This window comes from Microtus oregoni, unplaced genomic scaffold, assembly GCF_018167655.1.
Source record: "Microtus oregoni isolate MIOR12 unplaced genomic scaffold, Mior012 000014F_ref0000157, whole genome shotgun sequence".
Lineage (NCBI taxonomy): Eukaryota > Metazoa > Chordata > Mammalia > Rodentia > Cricetidae > Microtus > Microtus oregoni.
The window spans coordinates 39,828,673-39,852,744 of record NW_024543073.1 but is presented as its reverse complement, the minus strand read 5'-3'; the positions used below and the strand labels follow the sequence as shown (position 1 = coordinate 39,852,744).

Sequence of the window (24,072 nt, the reverse complement as noted above, 5' to 3'; positions counted from 1 at the left end):
AGGATGTCTTGGATAATTTGTTAGTAAAACTGGATTCTTTTCAGATTGCAAAATGATCTAGATGAGTGTGTCCCATGTCGCAGTAGGAGTAAGTCAGATGTGACTCAGGGAAACTGAGGAACTCAGTCCTAACTTCTGCTCTACACCAGGAAAGGGTAGTGTTGCCAAGTACCTCCTTCAAGGTTAACCTGCTCCTCTACCCACTTACCTTTCTTCCCTGTGGTGGTCATGAGTCTCTTGGTGCCCTGCTGGTTTTATAGTTGGGTTGTACAGTGCTCTTCATGAGTTTATTTCTTTAGGGTGAATCCAGAGCCACTGCTTGTCCCTCTTCTCAGCAGCCCACATCTCCAAACCACCCAGAGCAGCATCTGACTTATTCACCCACACTCCCAGATCACCCCGGAGGATTTTCTAAACCCTCCATCCCCAAACTATTCAGAGCAGCTTCTGTCTAAACTCCCCCTCATTCCTGTATTATGTTCAATCCTTCCATCCTGTCTTTCAGCTTCTGAACACACCTGGCTTGGAGAAAAGACTCTTTTTCTTTAAATTGGCTCAGTTTACATTCCACTCGCAATTTCCTTACTCTAGAGATCCATGGGACATTAAATTAGCAGAAAATGACATTAGTGCTAAGAACCAAATTCTATTATCTGAAATACAAGTTTTATTGTAAGGAACCATACAGCCTCTTCTTAGTTTGCAGGCACTTTATGTTTATGGCAGACACCCTCACATTTTAATTCTCTGTGTTGTAGCAAGGCACATTTGTATGTGGTTTTCTCCTTTGTCATTGGCTGGCTTTTCTGGCTGTAGGGTATGGATGTAAATTCTTACAGAGACTGGAAGATGAATTCAACCAATTCCTTGTTTACCTTTGTCCTTAACTCTGCAGATATTCTATGCCCTTAATGCTGTCTAGCTCTTTGCTTTATTCCCTGAGGAATAGTCTGTCCGGAATGCTCTATCCTTGAACTTGAACCTTTTCTTTCTGTGTCCCAGCTGGTGTTCAGTATGTTCCAAATAATGGGACAGTAATCTCTTTGTCGTATACAGCTGGGCTGGGCATGGGTAATATCCTTTTAGAATAAACACCGAGCAAGGCGTGTGTCAATCCCTATTTGCAGTTCCTTTTGTTATTGCTCTATCTTGGAAAGGTGGTATAATGCCAGTGTTTGGTTTGTGTCTTACCTGTTCAGTCCTGCTCCTCCCTTCAGGCTTGTGTGATTTCATTCAGTTCTTTATCACCACAGTAAAACTCAAAGAATTTAGTAAGTGTTGACTGAATTTAACTGAGTGAACTAGATAACATCAAAACCCACTTGGAGAAGAGAGGTGTGAGCAAGACACAGAACTTCTCCAGATGCCTGGGTGCTTTTGAGGTAAAATGTTAGGTCCTGACGTTAACTAATAGCAAATCTAGGCAGCTGGCATGTGACATTGCAAACTGCTGCCTATCTCAATATGTTTATTTACTTTGGGTGTAATATAGCCCTATGTAAGGAGGGAGGAAAGAGGAAGAGCCTCTCTGGCCTATTCATTACTTCTGTATGCATACTGGATTACTTCTGGGGAGTTTGGACACACAATTATGGACTAATCTGCAAACTAAGGTAGGTTGGAACAGTTGAACCAATTCTATATGGATTGTTATCCACTATGAAAAATGAAATGAAAAGCAACTTGCAGTAGATCAGAAGTCTAAATATCAAAGCTAAAACTGTAAGATTTATGAAAAGACAAGCAAGCTGGACAATGGTGATCCCAGCACTGGGGAGGCAGAGGCAGGAAGATCTCTGTGAGTTCGATGACAGCCTGGTCTACAGAGCTAGTGCCAAGACAGACTCCAAAGATACACAGAGAAACCTTGTCTCGAAAAACTAAACGAAACCAAACCAAAACAAACAAACAAACAAACAAATAAAGAAGAAGAAAAGTCCTTGAGACTAAAGATTTGGTTATGATTTCATAGACATGACACTGTAATCTTCCTTTTCTTTTGTAACAAGCCATTCACTTCTTCATGTGTGGCCAGTACACCTTTATCATTTGTTTATTGTAGTGAATATATTACAATGTGTTAACTTCTATTTTTCTCTGTTAATATAGTCTGAGATGATAAAACTTACTACTATATACTATATAGTTCTAAGGTTTAATGATGGGTCTTCCATTTAGGAAAAAAAAAGTAAAGAAGATGAAGGGAGGGAGGTAAGAAAGCATGGAAGAAAGGAGATGCATAGATAGCTTGGATGGGTTAGGTAGTTAAATGGGTGAATGAGTAGATGTATGAATATGATGAATAAATAGATGCATGCTGTATGAATGAGTGAATGAGTGGGTACATGAGTGAATAGATTATGGACAAGTGGATAATTGATTAGATGATGAGATAAACAGTAGATAAAGGGATAAATGGGTAAGGTGGATAGATAGATGGATAGATGCTTGGGCATATGAATAGATGGATGGATGATCAAAAACAAGTCAGTCTCTCTTGTTTTCTCAATTCTAAGAGAGAAAAAGCAATTTCCACCAAAGCTCAAACTTTGAAAAGCAAAATAACATTTGAAAGATATGTGTTATCTCTGTTTGAGTCCATCTTTGGCAAGCAACCACAGGCATGCGTTTCCCTGTGTAAATAACTGTGAACATGTAAAAGGTTCACCAGTGTTTAAATTCATTAAATTAACGTTGTCATTTTGAACTGCTGAGTATATTGTGGGTTGCAAGCTACTCATCCCATCTTTAAGTCCATAGTAGTATTTTGTTCAGAAATGTGAGGTATATTAAAAATAGAAGTCTTCCTTTATAATCAAAGAGACTGGGACCAGGAATTAAATTACTGTAGTCTGCTACCTACTGCTGTGTGACTTTTATTGATTTATCCCTGCAGGCAGTCAAGTAAGATCTGAGTGCCAGCACTGTTCTTTGACTGGTGAGAATAAGGGGTGCACAAGCAGAAGCAATCAGCTCTGCCCTTAAGGAGCTACAGAATCTTGAGGAATGGTGGGAGAACTATGAGCAAGACAAAATTCAGGCATGGAATTGTCAGCGGTGTGATGGAGACTGGCAAAGAGTGCCATGCAAGCATAGACTAGGATATGCGTGCTCCAAAGATAGTTATCAGAAATGGCGTAGAGAAGAGTTGGTATCAACACAAGAAGCAAGTTTGATTGTTCAGTGGTAAGGGTGTGGATGGTATTCCACACACAGAAAAGTGTGTGCAAAGGCTTGTCAGAAAGCTCAGTGAGCGGCAAGGCTGAGATTGATGGCAGCAGGGGCAGCTAAGAGAGAGCAGGTGAGTGACCCGCTCTGATGGTGCGCGATTTGCAAGTGGCTACAGTTATCTGAATACAGAAGTTCTAGGATATTTCTTGAAAATGTTGTTTCCCTCCCCTTTCACCTTCCCTTTTTATCTTCCTCTTTCTCTTTCCTTCCCTCCCTCTCTTCCTCCCTCTCTCTTTAAAACTCTTTCTCTCCTTTGTGAAAGGCTTGTCTAAGTCTCATCTGACTCTGCTTTGCATGTGCCTGTGTCTCGCACCAGGCTGATCACAGTTATGGGACAGCTGCAGTGGGGATTCAGATAATCCCGAGGCTTTGCTAAGGTGAAGACACTTCATATTCTTTGCCAGTGGACCAAATCCTTCACTTTACTACCCGTGCAGCATATGCCTGCCCTGGGGCCTTTATACCTGATTTGTTCTTTTCCTTTCAAGACTTAAATACCATTCTCCACCCTGTTCTATGCCCTCAGCCTGACATGAATGGAGGATGTCCACCAGCTGCCTGGCTCCTAGCTTCCTGTTGGTAGGATCCTGGCAGGAGATGCATGAGAGGGAAGGGAGGCTGGGCATTTCTTCCATTGTTCTTGACTGTGGGCAGAAGGAATGGAGCATGAAGAACACAGCGCCTGCAGGTGGCACTGTCTGATCTTCCTAAACAATCTCAGGACTCCAGGGAGCATCATTCAGTTTCTCTAAACTCCACTTTCTTGTTAATGAATCTATTGGTAGATAGATAAGGTAATTTCAGAAGGCACAGTGTAATGGGAGAGAAGCCAAGTATCTGACTGCTTTGTCATTTTCATGTAGGTAGATATATCACCCTTACACAAAACATTAAGTAGATTAATTATTGATTTCCTAACTATAGTCGATGATGCCTCATTTCTTTGTTTTTCTGAATACTTTATTGAGTCATGATTGGGATAGAAAAAAGTGATTTGCAGATAAATATAACCATGAAATGAAACCATTATTCTAGTCTGTGATCCATCACCTAAAACAGTTTTCTTTTGCCTTCCTAGTTTATAATCATTATTGTTTTGAGATAAATGCAGTTAGCACAAAGCCTAGCATCTCAGCAGGTTCTGCTTGTGGGATAAAGTATTGCTGACTTTAGTCAGTGTGCTGTGATGCAGCTTTCCGTGCTGCTTGGTGCTTAGTTGCAATCCTGCATGGTGCTGACTGCCTCCCTGATTCACAGCTCCCAGCCTCTGGATACTACCATTCCACTCGACACTCTCTTCAGGTTCCTCAATTGTAGTGTGCTGTTTTCCTGTCAGAATTCCTGCAGGTACCACCTAGGCATTCTCATTCTCTCGTTTTTTCTCTTCTCCAAATTATGCTTATTATTATTGTCTCCCCCAGTCTCCTCCAATCACTGTGTCTAAAAATTCAAAGCCATCCCTAGTTTTTATCACCCTCCCTACTTTGTGATGATTTAGCTTGTTGAAACAGAGTGGCATGTGACCTTGAACTGCTGATTACCCTGCTTCCTCCTCCCAAGTGCTGGATTTATGGGCTCGAGCTCCCACATCCAGCTCCTCAGTTATCTATTTGTATTTTTGTCCTTACTTATTTCTACTTTTTGATTTTGTCATTGTTCCTTTTTAAATTTTTTTTGGGGGGGGGCAGTGTCTTATGTTTAGCTCATGCTATCCTAGAACTTTTCATGTAACCAAGGTTTGCCTCAAACTTGCTCTTTTCCTTCCTGAGTGCTAGGTACTACCATGCCTGGCTCTTGATACTTTTAAATATGTTGTGTTATGGTTGCTTTGTGTATCCCTGGATCTCTCATCTCTCCTTTCTCTCTCTGTCTCTTTCTCGCTCTATCTATAGATAGATGGATGGATGGATAGATAGATAGATAGATAGATAGATAGATAGATGGATGTAGTCTCAATGTCTGTCTGTTAGTCTCTGTCTGTCTCACATACATTTATGTCTATCTTACACACACACATCTCTGACTGTCTCTCACATGTACACACATATACAGGCACACACATTCTTTTTAATGCCAGGGAACTTGCTCATGACGTCACCCACCATAAGCGTATTATCTCCATGAACACCCTTTAAAGAGGCACCAGAGTGATATTTAACCTTCCACATCTCTTTAGGGACTGTATACCACAGCTTGTTTACTTCCTGTGACAGTGGGATTCATAAACTTAGAGAAACTTAGGCTCACAGTAAGGGAGCTTCTTGTGCCCACCGTGCCCTGAGTTCTTGCTGTGGATTATCCTAGTTTTCATCATCCTCTGTTGCTTGGGGATGGGCTTTGAAGTATACAGAATACTTCCTCTTTGGAGTATCAAAGGCATTTTGAGTTAGACTCGATGCAAACCACCCATGCAACTGTGCAGGCGCATATTACTATGTGGAGACAGGCTGGAGAGATCCACTTCACTCCATCATCTGAGCAGTCCATTTCTCTCATACGATAATGCACCTGAAAACATATTTGACTCATCATGTTGTGGGTTGTGTTGGTGATACTTTACATCCCCAGAAAGGCTAGTGCTTACTCCAGTTGTTCATGGCATTGTTTCATGTCCTTTCTGTCACAGAGACTGACTATATTCTGTTTATCTCTCTTCCTTTGCTGCTGGAGAAGCCTGTGTGCTCTGATTGTAGTCAGTATTCTCTGCCAAACCTTCATCGCCCCACTGCACTGCAAATTGTTGCTTGCTTACTCTGCATTTTGGTGTTGCATACACATATATTTTAATTGTAATTCACATCACTTTTGGGAAAGCAGGAATTAAAGTGTATTATGAACGAAGTGTGCATTCTTTCTACTGTGCTATACTCAGTTTGCCATTGTTGTGTGTCATTTTATGGTAACACTATTTAGGTTTCTTTTCTGAAATAAACACTCACTCCAAATATTACTTTTTCTCCTATGATAATACTCTTGATCTTGCTGGATCTTGTTGCTTTTATTTTTATGAGTATGACCAAACATGAAACATGGGTAGTATCCTTTAGGCCAGTAGTTCTCAACCTTCCTAATGGTGCAATCTCCCTTTGTTTTTTAATTTTTAATTAATTTTATTTAGCTCTACATTTTTCTATGCTCCCCTCATTTTCTCTCCCCTCCCCTTCAACCTTTTCCCATGGTCCCTATGCTCCCAATTTACTCAGGAGATCTTGTCTTTCTCTACTTCCTATGTAGATTAGATCCATGTATGTCTCTCTTAGGGTCCTCATTGTTGTCTAGGTTCTCTGGGATTGTGAATTGTAGGCTAGTTTTCTTTGCTCTATGTCTAAAAACCACTTATGAGTGAGTACATATAATATTTGTATTTCTGGGTCTGGGTTACCTCACTCAGTATAATATAGTTTCTCATATTGTGGTGACCCCGAACAACAAAATTATTTCTTTTTTTGAATACTATATATAAAATTGATTTTTATTGAGCTCTACATTTTTCTCTACTCTTTTCCTTGCCTCTGCCCTCCCCCTTTAACCCTCCCCCAAAGTCCCCATGCTCCCAGTTTACTCAGGAGATCTTGTCTTTTTCTACTTCCCATGTAGATTAGATCCATGGAAGTCTCTCTTAGTGTCCTCATTGTTGTCTGAGTTCTCTGGGATTGTGGTTTGTTGGCTGGTTTTCTTTGTTTTATGTTTAAAAACCACCTATAAGTGAGTACATGTGATAATGTATTTCTGTGTCTGGGTTACCTCACTCAAAATAAAGTTTTCTAGCTCCATCCATTTTCCTGAAAAATTCAAGATGTTAGTTTTTCTGCTGTGTTGTAGTACTCCATTGTGTAAATGGACCACATTTTCCTTATCCATTCTTCGGTGGAGGGGCATTTAGGTTGTTTCCAGGTTCTGGCTATGACAAACAATGCTGCTGTGAACACAGTTGAACACATGTCCTTGTGGCATGATTGAGCATCTTTTGGATATATACCCAAGTGTAGTATAACTGGGTCTTGAGGAAGGTTCTGGGTAAGTAGTTTAACCTCACAAATGCCTGGGTAAGAGGCCCATGAACACCTGCTATCAGAATATTGGCAGTATTTGCCAGGAGGCGAGTCCCTGCATGCTTTCAGAAGGAAGGAAAGCAAGGAGGGGGCAATTTATGGTAAAGTATCTGACACTTGCTCAGCCTCCTGAGTGAGGCAGAGAAACCTGAGTAACATAGTGCAATGCCTCAAGCTCAGTAGCAGTTACATGAAGCTGATGTTTCATTTGTAGTAAAAAGCTAGCTCTAAAAATGGTGTGCCTGTGATCAGTGATTTGCTATGCCCCTGACCTTTTATAGTTCGAGGCACTGAGGTAGAGTTGGGAGAGATAGCCCAGAGATTTCTGTCAGCTTTTGGTGGGTTTTGCTTGTTGGACTTTAGTCTAATTCCTGTTTAATTGCATATTTTTAGTTTTCCTACTTTTGACTTAGCCTGTCTGCCTTTCTGCTACCCCTGTTTAATTGTTGACCTTTCTGTACCTGCCTATTTGTCTGTCAGCTATCTATCCATTTGTCTACTTGCCTATCTACCTGTTTGTATAACTGTCTTCATGCCTATCCATCTGTTTTTCCATCAGTGTATGTGTCTGTTTGCCTGCCTGCCTACCTATTTGCCCCCTCACTTGCCTACCTATTGAGCCTTTTATATACATATCTGTCTACCATATATGACCAGGTATTTACCTACCTTAAAACTTGTCTATCTACCTGTCTCATCTCTCCACACTCTACTGCCTAGGTTGTTACTATGAACACTCCACCAAATTAATATCATAGGGACTATTTTTCTCACCCTGGAAAGGTAGTGTATTATAATGACCACACAAGTTGGATTCCTATGCTTAGCATTGGATATTTAGGTCTTTGCAATTCTTTGGAGGACGGTGGTTTCCTGTGCATTGCATGCTGTTTAACTGCTTCTGTGACCTACTAGAGTCCTCCTTTATCCCCCCTTCCAAGTTGAGATACTAAAAATGTCTCTAGACATTGTCAGATTGTCATGACCGAGATTGCTGGCACATAGCAAGCAGGTACTAGGTATTACTAAACACGGTATTGTCATCCTGTAGTTTTTAACCTACAGGCAGTTCTTCATACTTCCTTGCACAGTACTATCGTGAGAGACAGTGGAGGTCTGGGATTACTTGGCTGATTCTCATGAGCCTAGGCAGTCATCCTCCTCTGTCTGGGCATCTGACGCAGCCCTAGATGTTTTGTTTCTGTTCTAAATATAGCGAAGTGACAAAACTAGACAGACTTGTGAGGGGTGTTTACTCCCAGACCTTGTTCCTAGGTTGACAGTCCCATCCTTGCATTATTTAAAATCAGCAGTGGAGAGAGGTCACATTGTGAATTGGACTTTGTTTCTGGTAACCCTTGCCTGGGAAAGGCAGACCCAGGGTAACAGTAGCTGGCTCTTTGAGTCGGCACTGTCGCACTCTTGCTGCTGCTGTCCTGTGCCTTCTGAATCTCTCTCAGAATCCATCAACCAGATGATCAGCCTTTCCTATACTTGTGCCTTCAGAACCACAGTCCTGCTTCTCAACACACGCTGGGCTCTGTCATATGTGCCTGTCAGATGTGAATTTGGCCTTCTAGGAGTTTTCAGACCTCTGCTCTTCTTCTCCATCCCTTGGTCCAATAACTGTCATTCTTCTTGTTGTGATCATTATTTCATCCTCTTCTAAGAATGACCTGGGGGGTATAGTTTTGTGGAGGAGGTTCTAGGTGATACCATCCTTTCCCTCCTGCCTTGAGCGAGATCTATCAATGGCCATAAGCCCATCTGAGGATAGTACAAGGGCCTAAGGGTTGACCCACTTAACATTCTTTGGTGGAAAGCCAGGAATTCATGCTTCTACCTCTGACTGCATAGTATTAACAATCTCGCCTAAAAAGGTATATCACTGTCTTTATGTTCTAGGCATTTGATAATGGAATTTTTCCCACTTCTGTGCTTACTTCCCTCCCAGCCTCTTTGTTCTTTTCATTTCCATCCTAGGAACTCTTAATTGCTAGAAAGGGAGACATAATTAGGCTACATTATTGGTGACCCTGCGACTGGTGGTTGTCTTAGTTTCATGTTCCATATTCGTTTGTTTTTGGGAAACCATTGGCTGGGAGAGACAGACTCTGAAGGAGTCTGGGACTTGAGGAAGATTTTTTTCCTAATTTTCTTAGAAATTGCCATACTGATATGCAAAGGGACTGTACCAATTTTCATTCTCACCAGCGATGCAGAAGTGTTCCCATTTCTCCACAACCTCTCCAACATAAGTTGTCATCAGTGTTTTTGATCTTGGCCATTTCTTACAGGTGTAAGATAGAATCGCAGAGTTGTTTTGATTTTGCATTTCTCATGGGTAAGGATGTTGAGCATTTCCTTAAATGTCTTTCAGCCATTTTAGATTCCCTGTTGAGAGTTCTCTGTTTAGGTCTGTACTCCACTTTTTTTATTGTATTATTTGTTCTTTTGATGATCAATTACTTGAATTCTTTGTATTTTATGGAGATCAGTCCTCTGTTTGATATGGGGTTGATGAAGATCTTTTTCCATTCTGTGGCTGCCATTTGGTCTTATTGACTGTGTCCTTTGCTTTACAGGAGCTTTTCAGTTTCAGGAGGTCCCATTTATTAATTGTTTCTCTCAGTCTCTGTACTACTGAGTTTCTATTTAGGAAGTGGTCTCCTGTGCCAATGTGTTCAAGTGTACTTCCTGCCTTCTCTTCTGTGAGGTTCAGTGTGGCTGGCTTTATGTTGAAGTCTTTGATCCATTTGGACTTGAGTTTTGTGCATGGTGATAGATAGGGATCTATTTTCATTCTCCTACATGTTGATCTCCAGTTATGCCAGCACCATTTGTTAAGTATACTTTCTTTTTTCCATTTGATATTTTTTCCTTCTTTGACAAAAAATAGGTATTCATGTGAATTAATATCTGGGTATTCTTTTCGGTTCCATTGGTCTTCCTGTCTGTTTTTATGCCAATATCAGGCTGCTTTTAGTACTGTAGCTCTGAAGTAGAGTTTGAAGTTAGGGATTGTGATACTTCCCAAAGTTCCTTTCTTGTACAGGATTGTTTTGGCTAACCTCGGTTTTGTGCTTTTCCACATGAAATTGAGTACCATTCTTTTGAGGTCTGTGAAGAATTTTGCTGGGCATTGCATTGAATCTGTAGATTACTTTTGGTAAAATTGCCATTTTTACTATATTAATTCTCCCTACCCAAGCGCATGGGAGATCTTTCCACTTTCTGGTGTCTTCTTCAATTTTTTTCTTCAAAGATTTAAAGTTCTTGTCATACAGGTCTTCCACTTGTTTGGTTAGAGTTACTTTGTGATATTTTATGCTATTGTGTTTCTCTGACTTCTTTCTTAACCAATTTTTTATCTGTGTAAAGGACGGCTACTGATTTATTTTTCTGAGTGAATCTTGTATCCTGCTACATTACTAAAAGTGGTTATGAGTTGTAGAATTTCTTTGTTGAACTTTCGGGGTGACTTATTTAAACTATCATATCAGCAAATAGTCAGAGTTTGATTTCTTCTTTGTTCGTTTTGTATTCCCTTGATCTCCTTTTGGTGTCTTATTGATGTAGCTAGGATCTCAAGAACTGCATTGAATATATATGGAGAGAGTGCACAACCTTGTCTTGTTCCTGATTTCAGTTTGATAACTGTGAGTTTCTCTTCATTTAGTTTGATGTTGGCTGTTGACTTGCTGTATATTGCCTTTATTATGTTTAGGTATGTTTCTGGTATCCCTGCTCTCTCCGAGACCTTTATCATGAAGGGATATTGTATTTTCTTAAATGCCTTTTCATCATCTAATGGGATGATTTTTCAGTTTGTTTCTATGGTGGATTACATTGACAGATTTTCATTTGTTGTATCATCCCTGCATTTCTGGGATGAAGCCAACTTGATCATAGTGGATGGTGGTTTTGATGTGTTCTTGGATTCGATTTGCCAGTATTTTATTGATTATTTTTCCATTAATGTTTATGAATGAGATAGATATGTAATTCTCTTTCTTAGAAATGTCTTTCTTTTGTTTGGGTATCAGGGTAATTGTAGCCTCATAAAGAGAGTTTTGCAATGTTCCTTCTGTTTCTATTGTGTGGAACAATTTAAGAAGTATTTGTTCTTCTTTGAAAATCTTGTAGAATTCTGAGCTGAAACCATCTGCTCTTGGGCTTTTTTTTTTTTTTTGGTTGGGAGACTTTTGGTGACTGTTTCTATTTCTTCAGCAGTTATAGGTCTATTTAATTTGTTTATCTGGTTTTGATTTAATTTTGGTAAGTGATATTGATTCAGAACGTTGTCCTTTTCCTTTAAGTTTTCCAATTTTGTGGAGTACAGGGTTTCCAAGTATAATTTCCTCCGTGTCTGTTGTTATGCCCCCTTTTTCATTTCTGATTCTGTTAATTTTGATTTTTTTGTCCCTGCCTTTTGTTTAGTTTGGATAACAGTTTGTCTATTTTGTTGATTTTCTTGAAGAACAAATTCTTGGTCTCATTGATTCTTTGTATTGTTTTCTTTGTTTCTGTTTTGTTGATTTCAGCTCTCAATTTGATTATTTCCTGCAGTGAAGTTCTCTTGGGTGAGTTTGCTTCTTTTTGTTCTAAAGTTTTCTAATGTTCTGTTAATTCACTAGTGTCTGATTTTTCCAGCTTCTTTATGTAGTTGTTTAGTGCTACAAACTTTCTTCTTAACACTGCTTTCATTATGTCCCATAAATTTGGGTATGTTGTGTGATCATTTTCATTGTATTTTAGTAAGTGTTTAATTTCTTCCTTCATTTTTTTTTTGGCCCATTGATGATTCAGGTGAACATTTTTTAATTTACATGTGTTTTGGGGCTTTCTGGAATTAGCTATGCTGTTGAATTCTAATTTTAAACCATGGTGATCTGATAAGATAAATGGGGTTATTCTATTTTTTTTTTTGCATCTGAAGTTTGTTTTGTTACCTAGAATGTGGTCAGTTTTTGAGAAGGTTCCATGAGGTGCTAAGAAGAAGGTATATTCTTTTATGTTTTGATGGAATATTCCATAGATGCCTGTTAAGTCCATTTGAGTCATACATCTGTTAGTTCACTTATTACTCTGTTAATTTTTTGTCTAACAGACCTGTCCATTGGTCTGAGTGGAGTGTTGAAGTCTCCCACTACTAGTGTGTGGTATTTAATGTGTAATTTAAGCTTTAGAAGTGTTTCTTTTACATCTGAGGTACCCTTGTTTTCAGGGCGTAGATGATCAGTATTGAGCTCTCCTCTTGATGCAGTTTTTTGTGACTAATTTGAAATGTCCTTCTTTGTTTCTTGATTGGTTTTAGTTTGAAGTCTATTTTGTTAGATATTAGGATAGGTACACCAGCTTGTTTCTTAGGTTCATTTGATTGGAAAAGTTTTTTCCCATCCCTTTACTCTGAGGTGATGTCTATCTTTGAGGTGGTGTGTTTTTTTGTATGCAGCAGAAGGATAGATTCTGTTTTTACATCCAATCTGTTAGCCTGTGTCTTATTATAGGTGAGTTGAGTCCATCTATATTAAGGACTATTAATGATTAGTGATTGCTATTTTCTGTGTCCTTGAGTTAAAATTATATCTCCATGGAGCTAGACTAGAGTTCATAGGTTTCTTCCTACTTTATAAAGCTGGGGCTATGTGTTTTGATAACGTGTAAGCATGTGAGTGAGTAAACATTTCAATATGGATTGTGCTAAAAATGAATAATTTATTTAGCAGGGAATATGAAATTGAACTTAGTAGTTAGTAATGGAGAATCCAATTAAATAAACTTGCAATGGTTTGTAGGTTCCTTGGAGATTTCTTAGTGTTGGTTTCAGAACAATAACAGGAAATCCCATTTTAAAGTTAGGGAGGATCCAAATATGTTAGCATGGGGTGTTGTCCAATGACATTTGAAACTTATCTGCATGAGTGACAACTTTAAGTTAGTGTTAAGGGGGTGACAATGTGCTAAGTGAGAACTTGTTTGGAATTCTATAGTCCAGCCCTCTTTATACCTACTTAGGCAGATACTCTGGGACAGTGGCCCTACTATGATCCTGGTACTCACTAGGGTCTGGGAACCACTGCTGTATATACTGGGGGAAATCCGGACATGTGATATGTGTGTGTATGTATATGCATGTGTGTGTATGTTATATATATATATATATATTACATATATATTACATACACACATTTGTATTTATTTTGTGAATGCATGTCCATATATGGGTATATATAGGTACTGATGTATGTATATGTAAGCATATAAAGACCCAAAACTGATATCACTTGTCTTTCTCACTCTCTTTCTACCCTGTATAATTAAGAAATGGTCTCTATCTAAACTTCGAGCTCACTGTATCTTGTCTAGTCTGGTTAGCCAGCTTGTTGCAGGGATTCCTTGTCTCTGTTTCTCATGTGCTGAGGTCGTAGGTGGAACACAGTGCCCACTTAACTTTTACATGGGTGTTGGGAATCTGAACTGCGGTCCTTGTGTTTGCATGGCAAACCCTGTACTTACCTGACTATCTTCCCAGCTACTATAACACATTTTCCTTATGCAGTCTTCTCTCAGCAGGCATCCATTCCACATGTTGGCTTCTGTGAGTAATACTATAATAGTTCTATATCTGACAACCTGAGTTGTTTCATCACCAGCACCAAGATGGGGAAACCAGCTCTCTGTTGCCTCTGCCATTGCACACACATACCCACATGCATATTTACACACACACACACACACACACAGAGAGTTTCTGCATGGTAGCACATGCCTTTAATGTGAGCATTGCACTTATTCCAGCTTTGTCCTCTGACTTACTGATTTCAGTTCAGGTCATATGGCAGTTTTGTTCCTAGTATTTTAAAAGGCCTTTATACTGGTTTCCATAGCGTCTAGGCCAATTTGTATTCCCAGCAACAGTAGAAAGGAAGTGAATTTTCAGCTATATATACCAATGAGAAAGAGCAAGCAAATATGTGGATTTACTCTTTCTGGGTAAGAAATGGTAACTAGGAAGACAAAACAAATTCCTGAACTCAAATCTTCAAGTAGAGAATTCAGGGTGTCCTTCTGATTTGCATTTTTCATCAGTATGTGCTGATTTTACATTTTTCACAATTAACTACCAATAATTGTGGGATGAGTGAATCCCAGAGTATAATTGAGGTTCTTCTTAGGAGCAAAAGTATGAACCTGCATTTGTCTTCTGAATAAATTGCATAGCATAGGGCATTGCTGGCCATAGGTTCATGTGGTTCCAGACTGGAGTAGAAATAACCTCTTTGCTTTTCTCTATCCAGTTTAGGGTAAACTGCAACTATTTTTTGAAACACAATATATCCATTTCTTTAATGAGCACCTAAACGGTCAAATCTTCTGGGACTGTTTTGTGTAATCATTCCCTGAAATCTCTATTTTCTATCTTCTCTAGCTATATCAGTCCCCACACTCCTTTTATAATAAAACTGTTTAGTTATAAGAAACTAGATATGAAATAAAACTTGGAGCTTCATTGGGAATTCAGCCTTCCAATGGTATGTTTTGCTTTCATGATTCAGGGATTCCACAAAGGGAAGATTGGAGGCTAAATACCAAACAATTTAGTCACAGGGAAAGACAGTTGTGCTGCATTTAAATGCTTTGCTGCCATTGTAACTGTTCAGAAATGTTTATTAGACTGCTTTCCTCAAGGACAGCAGTGGCACATTCTTAGAGACAGTAGATTGTGTGCCATAGAAAACTCTATTAAATTTCATTTCATTTGAGACCACAGAAAGGTGCAGAGGCCAAGTGAGATCATTGGCCCCTCTTCTTTCTACCTTCTAATGCCTTTGTTGATGTTTGTTTGTCCCAGTGCTGGAGACTGAACCCAGTACCTTAGGCTTTCTAGGTACGCTTTCTGTACTGAGCCACACCTCAAGCCCCTGCCCTTTCTGAGAGACTGGCCTTTGCTTGTTGGCCTTGATAGGGTGTTTCCCGTCCCCATATCCCTGTGCACATATCTACCTTCCATCTTCCTTTCTTCTCCTCTGCCTCTCTCAGTTGCTGTGTCTCTAACTACTGTTGCTGTCCTCTGTGTATCCACTTGTTTCTTTCTGGTTTGGACCTTGTTTGGAGTTAAATTAGGGTTTCCTGATGATGCACCATGGCTTATAGATGGAGGGTATCACTCCTCTAGTTGCTTAGTAGCAGACTGCCATTCTGCCCTTCCTTACTGCCAGCGGGACTTCCACACCAGTGAATACTGTCCTCTTGGGTGCTTCTCTTGCAGGGCATTGCTCCTGTAATGGGTCTGTTTCCACTTGCCTGGGGTTCTTAGAGAGGGCCGTTGTTTCAGTTGAAGCTGACTTTTTGACCAATTCAAGGGCATCATCAAGGGAGCCACCAGGTTATATAATCTCTCCAGATGCAATTTCCTAACATTGAATCTTGAAGTAATCTCTTCTGGTTTAGTGATGATGCCACTCCAATCCCTGGGCTTCACTTTCCTTAAGTATAAAATGTTCACCATTCAATTTGAAACAGACGTTAGCCCCAAACTTTATTTTCAGACAGCTGGAGCTTCTAATCAAAACCCATATTTCGAGCTGGTGAGTTGACTCAGTAAAGTGCTTTTGGAGAAATAGCATGAGCTACAGCCCAAATGAAGCCAGCAGAACAGGACCCAGCACGTACACCACTGTGTCTTCATCTAACTTGGGAGAATAGGACAGAAAGTGAGCAGCTTCTCAAAAGTCAAAACACTGCCTTTTAGAAGAGCTGAATATAAGTTCAGAACCCCAAATCCTTGAAAAAACATTCTACCATTCCATGCAGCCACCCTGGGCCTGTAAAGTAGGTAGTCTCAGGGCCTGTTCTGTGGACAAGGGAGCCAAACCCAAGGAATTAAGTAAGTGACCGGAGGGTTTCAGAACTAATCAAAGTGAAGCTCAGACTCGCATGCAAGGTGAGTCTATGTAGTAACTTGAGTCTAGATCTGAGTGTGTGTGCATGTGTATGTGTTATGACAAGGTCACCCTCATGTATCAACAACTCTCTGTAAAGACAGAAACAGTTTAATACTGGACTTGATCCTGCTCTGTCCAGATGCCACCGCTATCTAAAGCTCTCTCTCCTCTCTCTAATTATTACATGCTTTACTTTTTTAACTGTTTCTTAGAGTCACTGAATTTTAGAAAGGTATTAAAAGCTATTGTTGTTGGAACTGGAGAGGTAGCTCAGCTGTTAAGAATACCACTGACTGCTCTTTAAGAGGACCTCTAGTACAAAGGGATTTGATACCCTCTTCTGACCTCCATGATTACTGAGTGCACATGGCGCACAAACCTACAAGCAGACAATAACACACATAAAATAAAAATAAAACTTAATTTTTAAAAAAGCCCTGCCATCCTTGCGTTTTATCGGGCATTCAGCCATGAACTCACCACCTTCAGTGAAACATGATTTGATCGATGACTATTCTCCACATTATATTTCAAACTACTTTAATGCTTCTTGGGGTGCTCAGTGTACAAACATTACTTCCTGGTAAATTATTGCTGAATGCTTAAATACCTGAGTGGATAAATAGAAAGGCAGGTGAATGCGTAAAGTAGTGGATGAAGGGATGGGTGAATGGATAGGTGAGTAGAAAGGTTAGAAGGTTGGATGGATACATAGTTGATATGTGGGTAGGTTAAAAGATGAATCAATTAGCCTTGGTAACCTCTAAACATCTTTCCCAGCTTTAAGTTGCTGTAAGAGGTGACAGGACCACTTACTGCTCCATGGCTGAGGACAGCAGCAGTCCTGAGCCAGGACCTTCTATCCATCTATCTTCCTCCTATCCAGACTGTATCAGAGAAGTGTCACCAACAGATAAAATGCAATAAGAAGCTGCTTGTGAGTTTGGCTTTCTGCCATTAAAGAATAAGGCAAAGTCCCTGAAGTCTATTAAACCCTCCCCTTACTTAAAAAGAATGCAAGACAGTTGTTATGTATGCTCTTCTACTGTCAAACTTTTGGAAGGTGCGGGGAAATCCATTACACCTTATATCTACATTTCCACTTTCAAAATATCATTTCCATTCAACAAACCAGTTATTTGAAAAGCTGTATAAATAAAGCACTATTGGGCATTTTCCAAAGGCTCCAAAGACAACAGCTCATGAGAGCCAAGTGTTTACAAGCAATTCAAGAAGATTAAAAAATTTATACAAGAATGGAGAATAATGTGGTACAAATTTTATTAGTGATTGTTGAGCCTTTAAGGAATAGTCAGCAATCAGTCTAGGGATGGGCTTTGATCAAACATGACTATCCATGTAAGAAGAGGAGATCAGGATACTCACAGGTTCAGAAGGAAGGCAGTGTGAGACCAGAGGGAGAAAGCAGCCATCTACAATCCATGGGCAGTGAACCTCAAAGTAAACCAGCTCCTTGAAAACCTTATCTGGGACTCCCAGTCTCTGGAACTATGAGTCAATGCTATTCTGTCTGCATTAGTTACTTTTGTTATTGCTGCTGTTATTAAGAGGTATCTTCAGGAAGAAAGCATTTATTTTTGGCTCCCAGTAGGAGGGTTCAGTATGTTTTGGTGGCGAAGTCAAAGAGGCAAGAGATTATGGCAACTGGTCATTTTGCATCCACAATCAAGAAGCACAAATGAATGCTAGTACTCAGCTCACTTTCTCCTTTTTATTAAGTCCATGACCCCAGCCCAGAAGATGGCACTGTCCACAATTAGTGCGGGTCTTCCAACTCTGATAACATAATCTAGATAAATTCTTGGACATGTGTAGTGTTTTATTACCACAGTGATTCTAAATCCCATCAAGTTGACTATCATAATTAACCTTCATCATACCTTATATTCTTTAGACTTAGGTATTTTTTTTAAGATTCACTTACTTTTATGTATATGAGTATTTTGCCTGCATGAATATATGTGCACCATGGTGTACAGAGCCTGGGGAGACAAGAAGTGAGTGTTGAATCTCCCAGAACTGGAGTTGCCATGTAGGTGCTGAAAACTGAACTCTAGTTCTCTGCCAGATCAGCAAGTGCTTTGTAAAAAGTGAAAATAGTTTTTTTAATAGAATGTATTCTGATAGTATCCCCCCCCCGAAACTTCTCCCAGATCCTCCTCAGTTCTCCTCCAACCCAAATCCACACTTTTCTTTCATTAAGATACAGACATCTAAAAATTAGTAAAAATAAAATAAAATAAAACATACCAGAATAGTATAAAACAGAGAAAGAGAAGGAAAAGAGCCAAAGAAATACATATAGACAGAGACACACATATTTGCATATACAGATGTCCTATAAAAACATAAAATCAGAAACCATAATATATATGCAAAGAATCTATAAGGAATAAAGAAGCCCCAACAAAGACTGTGAGAGAAAGAATATCCATAAATGAATTTTTTTTGTTTGTAGATTTTTTTTCTTGATGTGCTCACGTGTACATCTCTGCCTGTATATGTGGGGTGTGTGTGTGTGTGTGTGTGTGTGTGTGTGTGTGTGTGTGTCTGCCTGCCTGCCTGCCTGCCATCTGCTTCTGGACGTGGATCTTGGCCTTAAAAGCGGTCTGTATACCCAGTACTTTAAACCCGAGCTCTTTCTCCAGCCAGCCCGGACTGGGATATTTTGGAGTCACTACTTTAGACACCTTGTATGTCACTTTTTCTCCAAAAGCCACCATGTCTGATACACCATCATAATTACTCTGCCTTGTTCTTATCCTTTCTCTTCCTCTCCCCCCCCCTCTCGTTTTCCCTTTTCTTTTCCAGTTTCTCTTCCTGCTCTCCCTCATCTACTGACTTCCTTGTTCTCTTCACTGTCAGTAGGCTCTGTTCTATCCTGGGTAACAAGATCATCACAGTGGAAAACATAGGATTGTGTTTCATTCCCTCATTGCATAAGACAGTGAGGGGAATTTTTCCTAAAGGTCCTACTAGGTGCTCTTTGGAGCTGCATCATTCCCTATACTTCAGACTTCAGCAGTTTGCTCAAGTATCACTGTCTCACTATAAGCCTGGTTCTATCAAAGTGGCACAAACAACCACTTGAAGGGCCCCTGCCTGGTGACTCTTCTTGAGATATTTCCTGAGCTAAATATACTGTGATTCCCTAGTTTCTGTCTCCCCAACTTTCTCAGCTGTGTTCATTGTTGTTGATCTCTATGGAGATACTCACCCCCACACCCACACAGTACTACTAAAATCCCAGGAGTGACATCAGTTCTTGGGTATGTGGGTTGCCTGTGGGAGGCAGCTCCATCTGGAAGCTAAATGGAGCAACATAATCATGTTCTTTTCCTTCTCCCAAACCTGTCTGTATTCCTTCAGGTTGAGACTGCCAATCAGGATACTTCCAAATTGACACTTTTCTAAACTATCTTGATATTTTAAAAGATTCTTATGATTTCAAAGAGCTGGGAGCTGGGTGTGAAATTGGCTAGGAAGCCAGTGCAACTGGAGGCAGGAAGCAGGAGAAAACATATGTGCCTGAATTCCTGTGTCTGAAAAGTCTTGGCTGTGTCCTGCAGATGTAGTTTTGGGCTCTCCCGCTGTTAACACTTGGAGCCATTCTCAGTCCCAAAGACCATGCATGGCAAGATTGATTTTTACAAATTTGATTATATGGCACCTGAGTGCTTCTCTTACCCACCTCAGTATTCTTTGGGTTTTCCCATTGAGTGACACAGTATGGTAATCGGGGCCACAGGACAAATGTGGTCCTGAGAGGCAGTGCAGGATGGATGCCCAGGTGCTTTTGCCTCTTCTTATGCTTTTTCTTTGCCGGCCATGGCATCATTCAGTCATCATTGCTCTTGTGTACCTCTACTGGATCAACTGTAGGGGATAGACTTTATTCTGGATGGTGATATACTCATGGTGATTTGGATTGCTTTCATTTTGCAGTGAGTCCAGAATGTGTGTCAGGATCAGGAAGAATCAGTGCTGGTGACTGCTTTTGAGTAGAAAAAGGTACATTTTTAGGGTCTTGCTCATGTGTTTTGAGAAATATAACCTTTCTGTAGACCCCTGTATATCTCCACCCCTGAAGAGCTAGATCATTCTCCCAAAGTCATAGGCTGTGTTTGCTAGAGTCCACTTAGTGCTAGCAAACGAATTTTGCGAAGATGTGAAGTCACTTACTTAGGAATGTTCTTAGTTTATATAAGGCCAAGGCTAACTCGCTCTGAGTCACACAGTAGTGGAGAAGAGAGGACACTTGAACCTGTGGCCTCTTTTCCTTGCCTAGGATGCTTCCCTTGCAAAGATTCACTTTTCCCAGTGATGACCTTGAGGCTGCCTACCCCACATCTCAGGTGGTGCCCTTCTAGGGAGCTACCTCCTCCTCAGGCGGGTGAGAAGGCTCCATTTAGCCATGAAGGCAGTGTTCTTGTGGTTTGTCCTAGGTGAGAGTCTGAGCCTTATGAACCATGCTGGCTATAATAGGAAAAGCTCCCAGAGGACAACTGCAGGCATTTGTATGCAGCCAGTATAATGGGATTAAATAAACACAGTCCCGATCAAACTACACACAGCCATCATGTCTCTGGGAAGACAGAGCCAAGCAGAATGCTCATCTTTGGAAAGCTGCTTTCTTATTGTTGCCCACAAGGTGGTGTTAACTGTGAGGGGCAGCCCTGCGTTTCAATCTATTTATTGATGGAAGCAGTTTTCAGTTATAATCTATGGGACTCTTGGAACATGCTCCTTTTCTGAGCTCCAGTTATTTCATCTATAAACAATGCATATAGATTTTAAAAGTTAAAATAAAGGAATATAAAATATATCTCACAGAATCCTGCATTTGTCAAGCTTACATCATTGGGCAGACACCCTGCTTGTCCAGCTGTGGTGCTTTGGTGATTGTTGTCTCTTCGTCATGGATGGCAATGATAGTGTGTATAATGAAGTATAAGGTCTAGAACCTGGCCTGTGACTGTTTGCAATGATTGAAAGATACTCTAATCATAATAGAATGACAAGAAATTCTGAAGAATTGAGCAGAAAAATATGTTACCCTGGTAAGTGATTGTATTCTTTGGGTACTAAGTCACATATGGCTTAGGGGATATTGTAGGATAGTGAAGAAAGGCATCAGAAGACAGATAGCAGGGCATTCATTGGAGATATAAAGTAGGGGTATAGCAGGTGGCTACTAGGTTGTAATTTACTAGTGGTATTTTGTCACCTGCTTGTTCATCACAGTCTTTATGAACTGCATAACTCTTTATACCTACTGAAATGGAGGTGTTTTTCTGATGCTGGGTCTTAATGTCTTTCTGGGGGTGTGTGAAAAGGCACATCATCAACGAACGCAGATGCTAGGAGTCAGGTAGAAGGCTTACAGCAGACTCGGTCATTTAACAACATGGGGACTTATATACTATCCTCCCAGCACCCAGGTGGTTTGATCCATTGACAGTTGGTATCTCATACTCTTGTCTCATTGGCTAGGCACAATCAGTACCTCTGACAGTGCCTGTTGCTAGGCACTCAGGAAACACCACTTGGTAGCTAGGCACAGGTAAGACCTTTGCCAGCTCCAGGCAGACTCCAGGTTGGCTCCTTTTGGTCTTGTAGGTCTTATCTTCCTATATTTATCTTCAAAACTAAGTCTTGCCACCATTACAGCTTCTAAAATGAGAAGTGGACAGAATAGGACCGTGGGCATGGTCAAATACAATACTCTTTAAACAGCTCAGACTGAGCACTGAGCCTTGCAGTGCGCTGTTAGCTGTGCTTGATGTTTTACCAGCACACAGTCCTTTGTGGTTGGGAAGTCTGATGCTCAGAAAGTGTCCTCGCTTTTCAGTTGTGTCAGATATTATTGTTGCAAAACTCTAAAAGCAGTGATCCATCTTTTGTTTGAGATCAAGTGACTGCCCAGTGTCAAGACATTGGATCAGAGCTCAACTCGGATCTCCCTTTGGTCGGGAAACCCACTGCCTTCAGGCCCTTTCTCTTGACAGAAAGGCACTGGCTTGGAAACTCTGTGTGTCTAGCCTGTTATCTCAGTGCCAGAACAGATGCAGTTTGATCATATCCAGGGTTGCTTGGTGCTTCCTTAGTGATTATTTTAGCTGCAAGCAACATTCATACTAAGGAGTAGCAGATAGTAGTAGACTGCAGAGGTGTGTACATGGGACAGGTTGCTGGAAAACCTTTTGTGAATGTAGACTAGGACTGGGTTGGAGGTTGGAGTGTGTGTGAGTTACTGGACTATCTCTGGTCTCTCTGATGGGTATTGTGTCTCATACTATATGTGCTCAAGGAATCAGACTCAGTCATATAAAGCTTAGATTTCTTGATAGCTGAGAGAACTTTGAGAAAGAATGATGGTTAAATGTCTATAGGAGAATGACCATGGAAGTCTAGGTGCAAGGTGAGTCTCAGTAAGTGTTGCTTACCATAACCCTTCCTGCAGTCATAGCCGAGTGAGATTCTGGGGTCTTTTTCTCATCCAACAGCGCTTTGGCTAGTGTTTGGGGGTGGATTCTTAACTTCTGGTACAGTTCCGAATGTGCACACACATGCTCACCCAGGTCACAGCTCTGCCGTGGATGGCTGCATCTTTGGAAACATTAGGATAGAATTGGGAGGGATGAGATCATCACCTATTACACCAACTTTTCCCTCTTTCCATAAAATTTATTATAGTCTACAATAAAAGAAAGGAAAGTCAGTAAAATGAAGAATTAGACACATTGTGATTCCTAAGATTTAAGAAGTTCAAATGAATAGATGCAGTACTTTCCATGGGCAATCTTGTTATGGTATCTCTCAGCTGATGCCTTTCTGTCCTGCTCAGATCCATGAATATAGCCCAATGCACAAACCCTTCCGTCATGGATTTGGTTTGCTTGATCATTTTCATTATCTCTCAGTAGTTCTGAAGATATACCCCTTTGCAGCTATCACACATTACCAAATGCTTCCTTGCTGAAAATAATCCATGTTTGATGACCATTTTGGAGGTCTGATGTTTAAAAATCATTCTTAGAGGCAGTGTGTCAGGTCCAGGATATAGGGATAGTCCTTATCCTTACTGCTCTCAGCTTCTATAACCTACATTACCTGCTTTGTGATCCTTTCTTCTTTTCTTCTTTCTACAAAGCACATCTCTCCAATCTCTTATCTTCTGCCACAATGCTGTGTACTCTGACTTGAACCTTCTCCATATACTTCTCTTACATGGACATTTGCAGTGACATGAAGTCTATTTAGGGATAACATCCCCATCTTGGGCACTCATTGTATTTTCACAGCTCCTTTTACCATGGAATGTAGCATTCACATTGTAGGAATTATCATGCAGATCTCCTTTGCTGGAAGGCATATTACTAGCAAAACATAATGTCATTATGCCCATTATTCTTACTGCTTGTCTGCAATTTAGCGTCCTCTCTGTGAGGTTCTGTTTCCCTGATCTAGCTCTGTCCTGCACCATTTACCCAGTGATACCTTAAAATATACTTTAAAAAAATTATTTATTCATTCATTCATTTATTTAGAGACAGGTGTTTTTTTTTGTTGTTGTTGTTTTTTTTTTTTTTTTTTTTTTTTTTTTTTTTGAGTAGCCTCTGTAGAATTGTCTGGGCCTAAATTTAGAAATCCACCAGTCTCTATCACCCAAGTTCTGAGAGGAAGATTGTGTTCTAACACTACCAGAGGAAGAGTGTGTTCTAACACTACCAGGCAGTGATGATCTTTTCTTCCTTGTTCCTGTAACATCTGGAGCCTGCCCCTTAGGAACATGTACCACATACTGTCTTGTCACTACT

At 40.3% G+C, this 24,072-nt stretch overlaps 1 protein-coding gene across 3 annotated transcripts in view; it reads left to right on the top strand.

Annotated features, from left to right (window-relative positions):
* Positions 1-24,072, top strand: part of Large1 (LARGE xylosyl- and glucuronyltransferase 1) — a 510,741-nt gene that overhangs the window by 183,274 nt on the left and 303,395 nt on the right. For 2 of the 3 annotated variants that reach the window (XM_041663357.1, XM_041663358.1), the window contains one exon: positions 11,828-11,866. The exons of the other annotated variant lie outside the window; for it this stretch is intronic. In XM_041663357.1, coding sequence (XP_041519291.1) covers positions 11,828-11,866 — 39 coding nt within the window. The remainder of the gene's footprint in view (positions 1-11,827; positions 11,867-24,072) is intronic. 3 annotated transcript variants of the gene reach the window in all.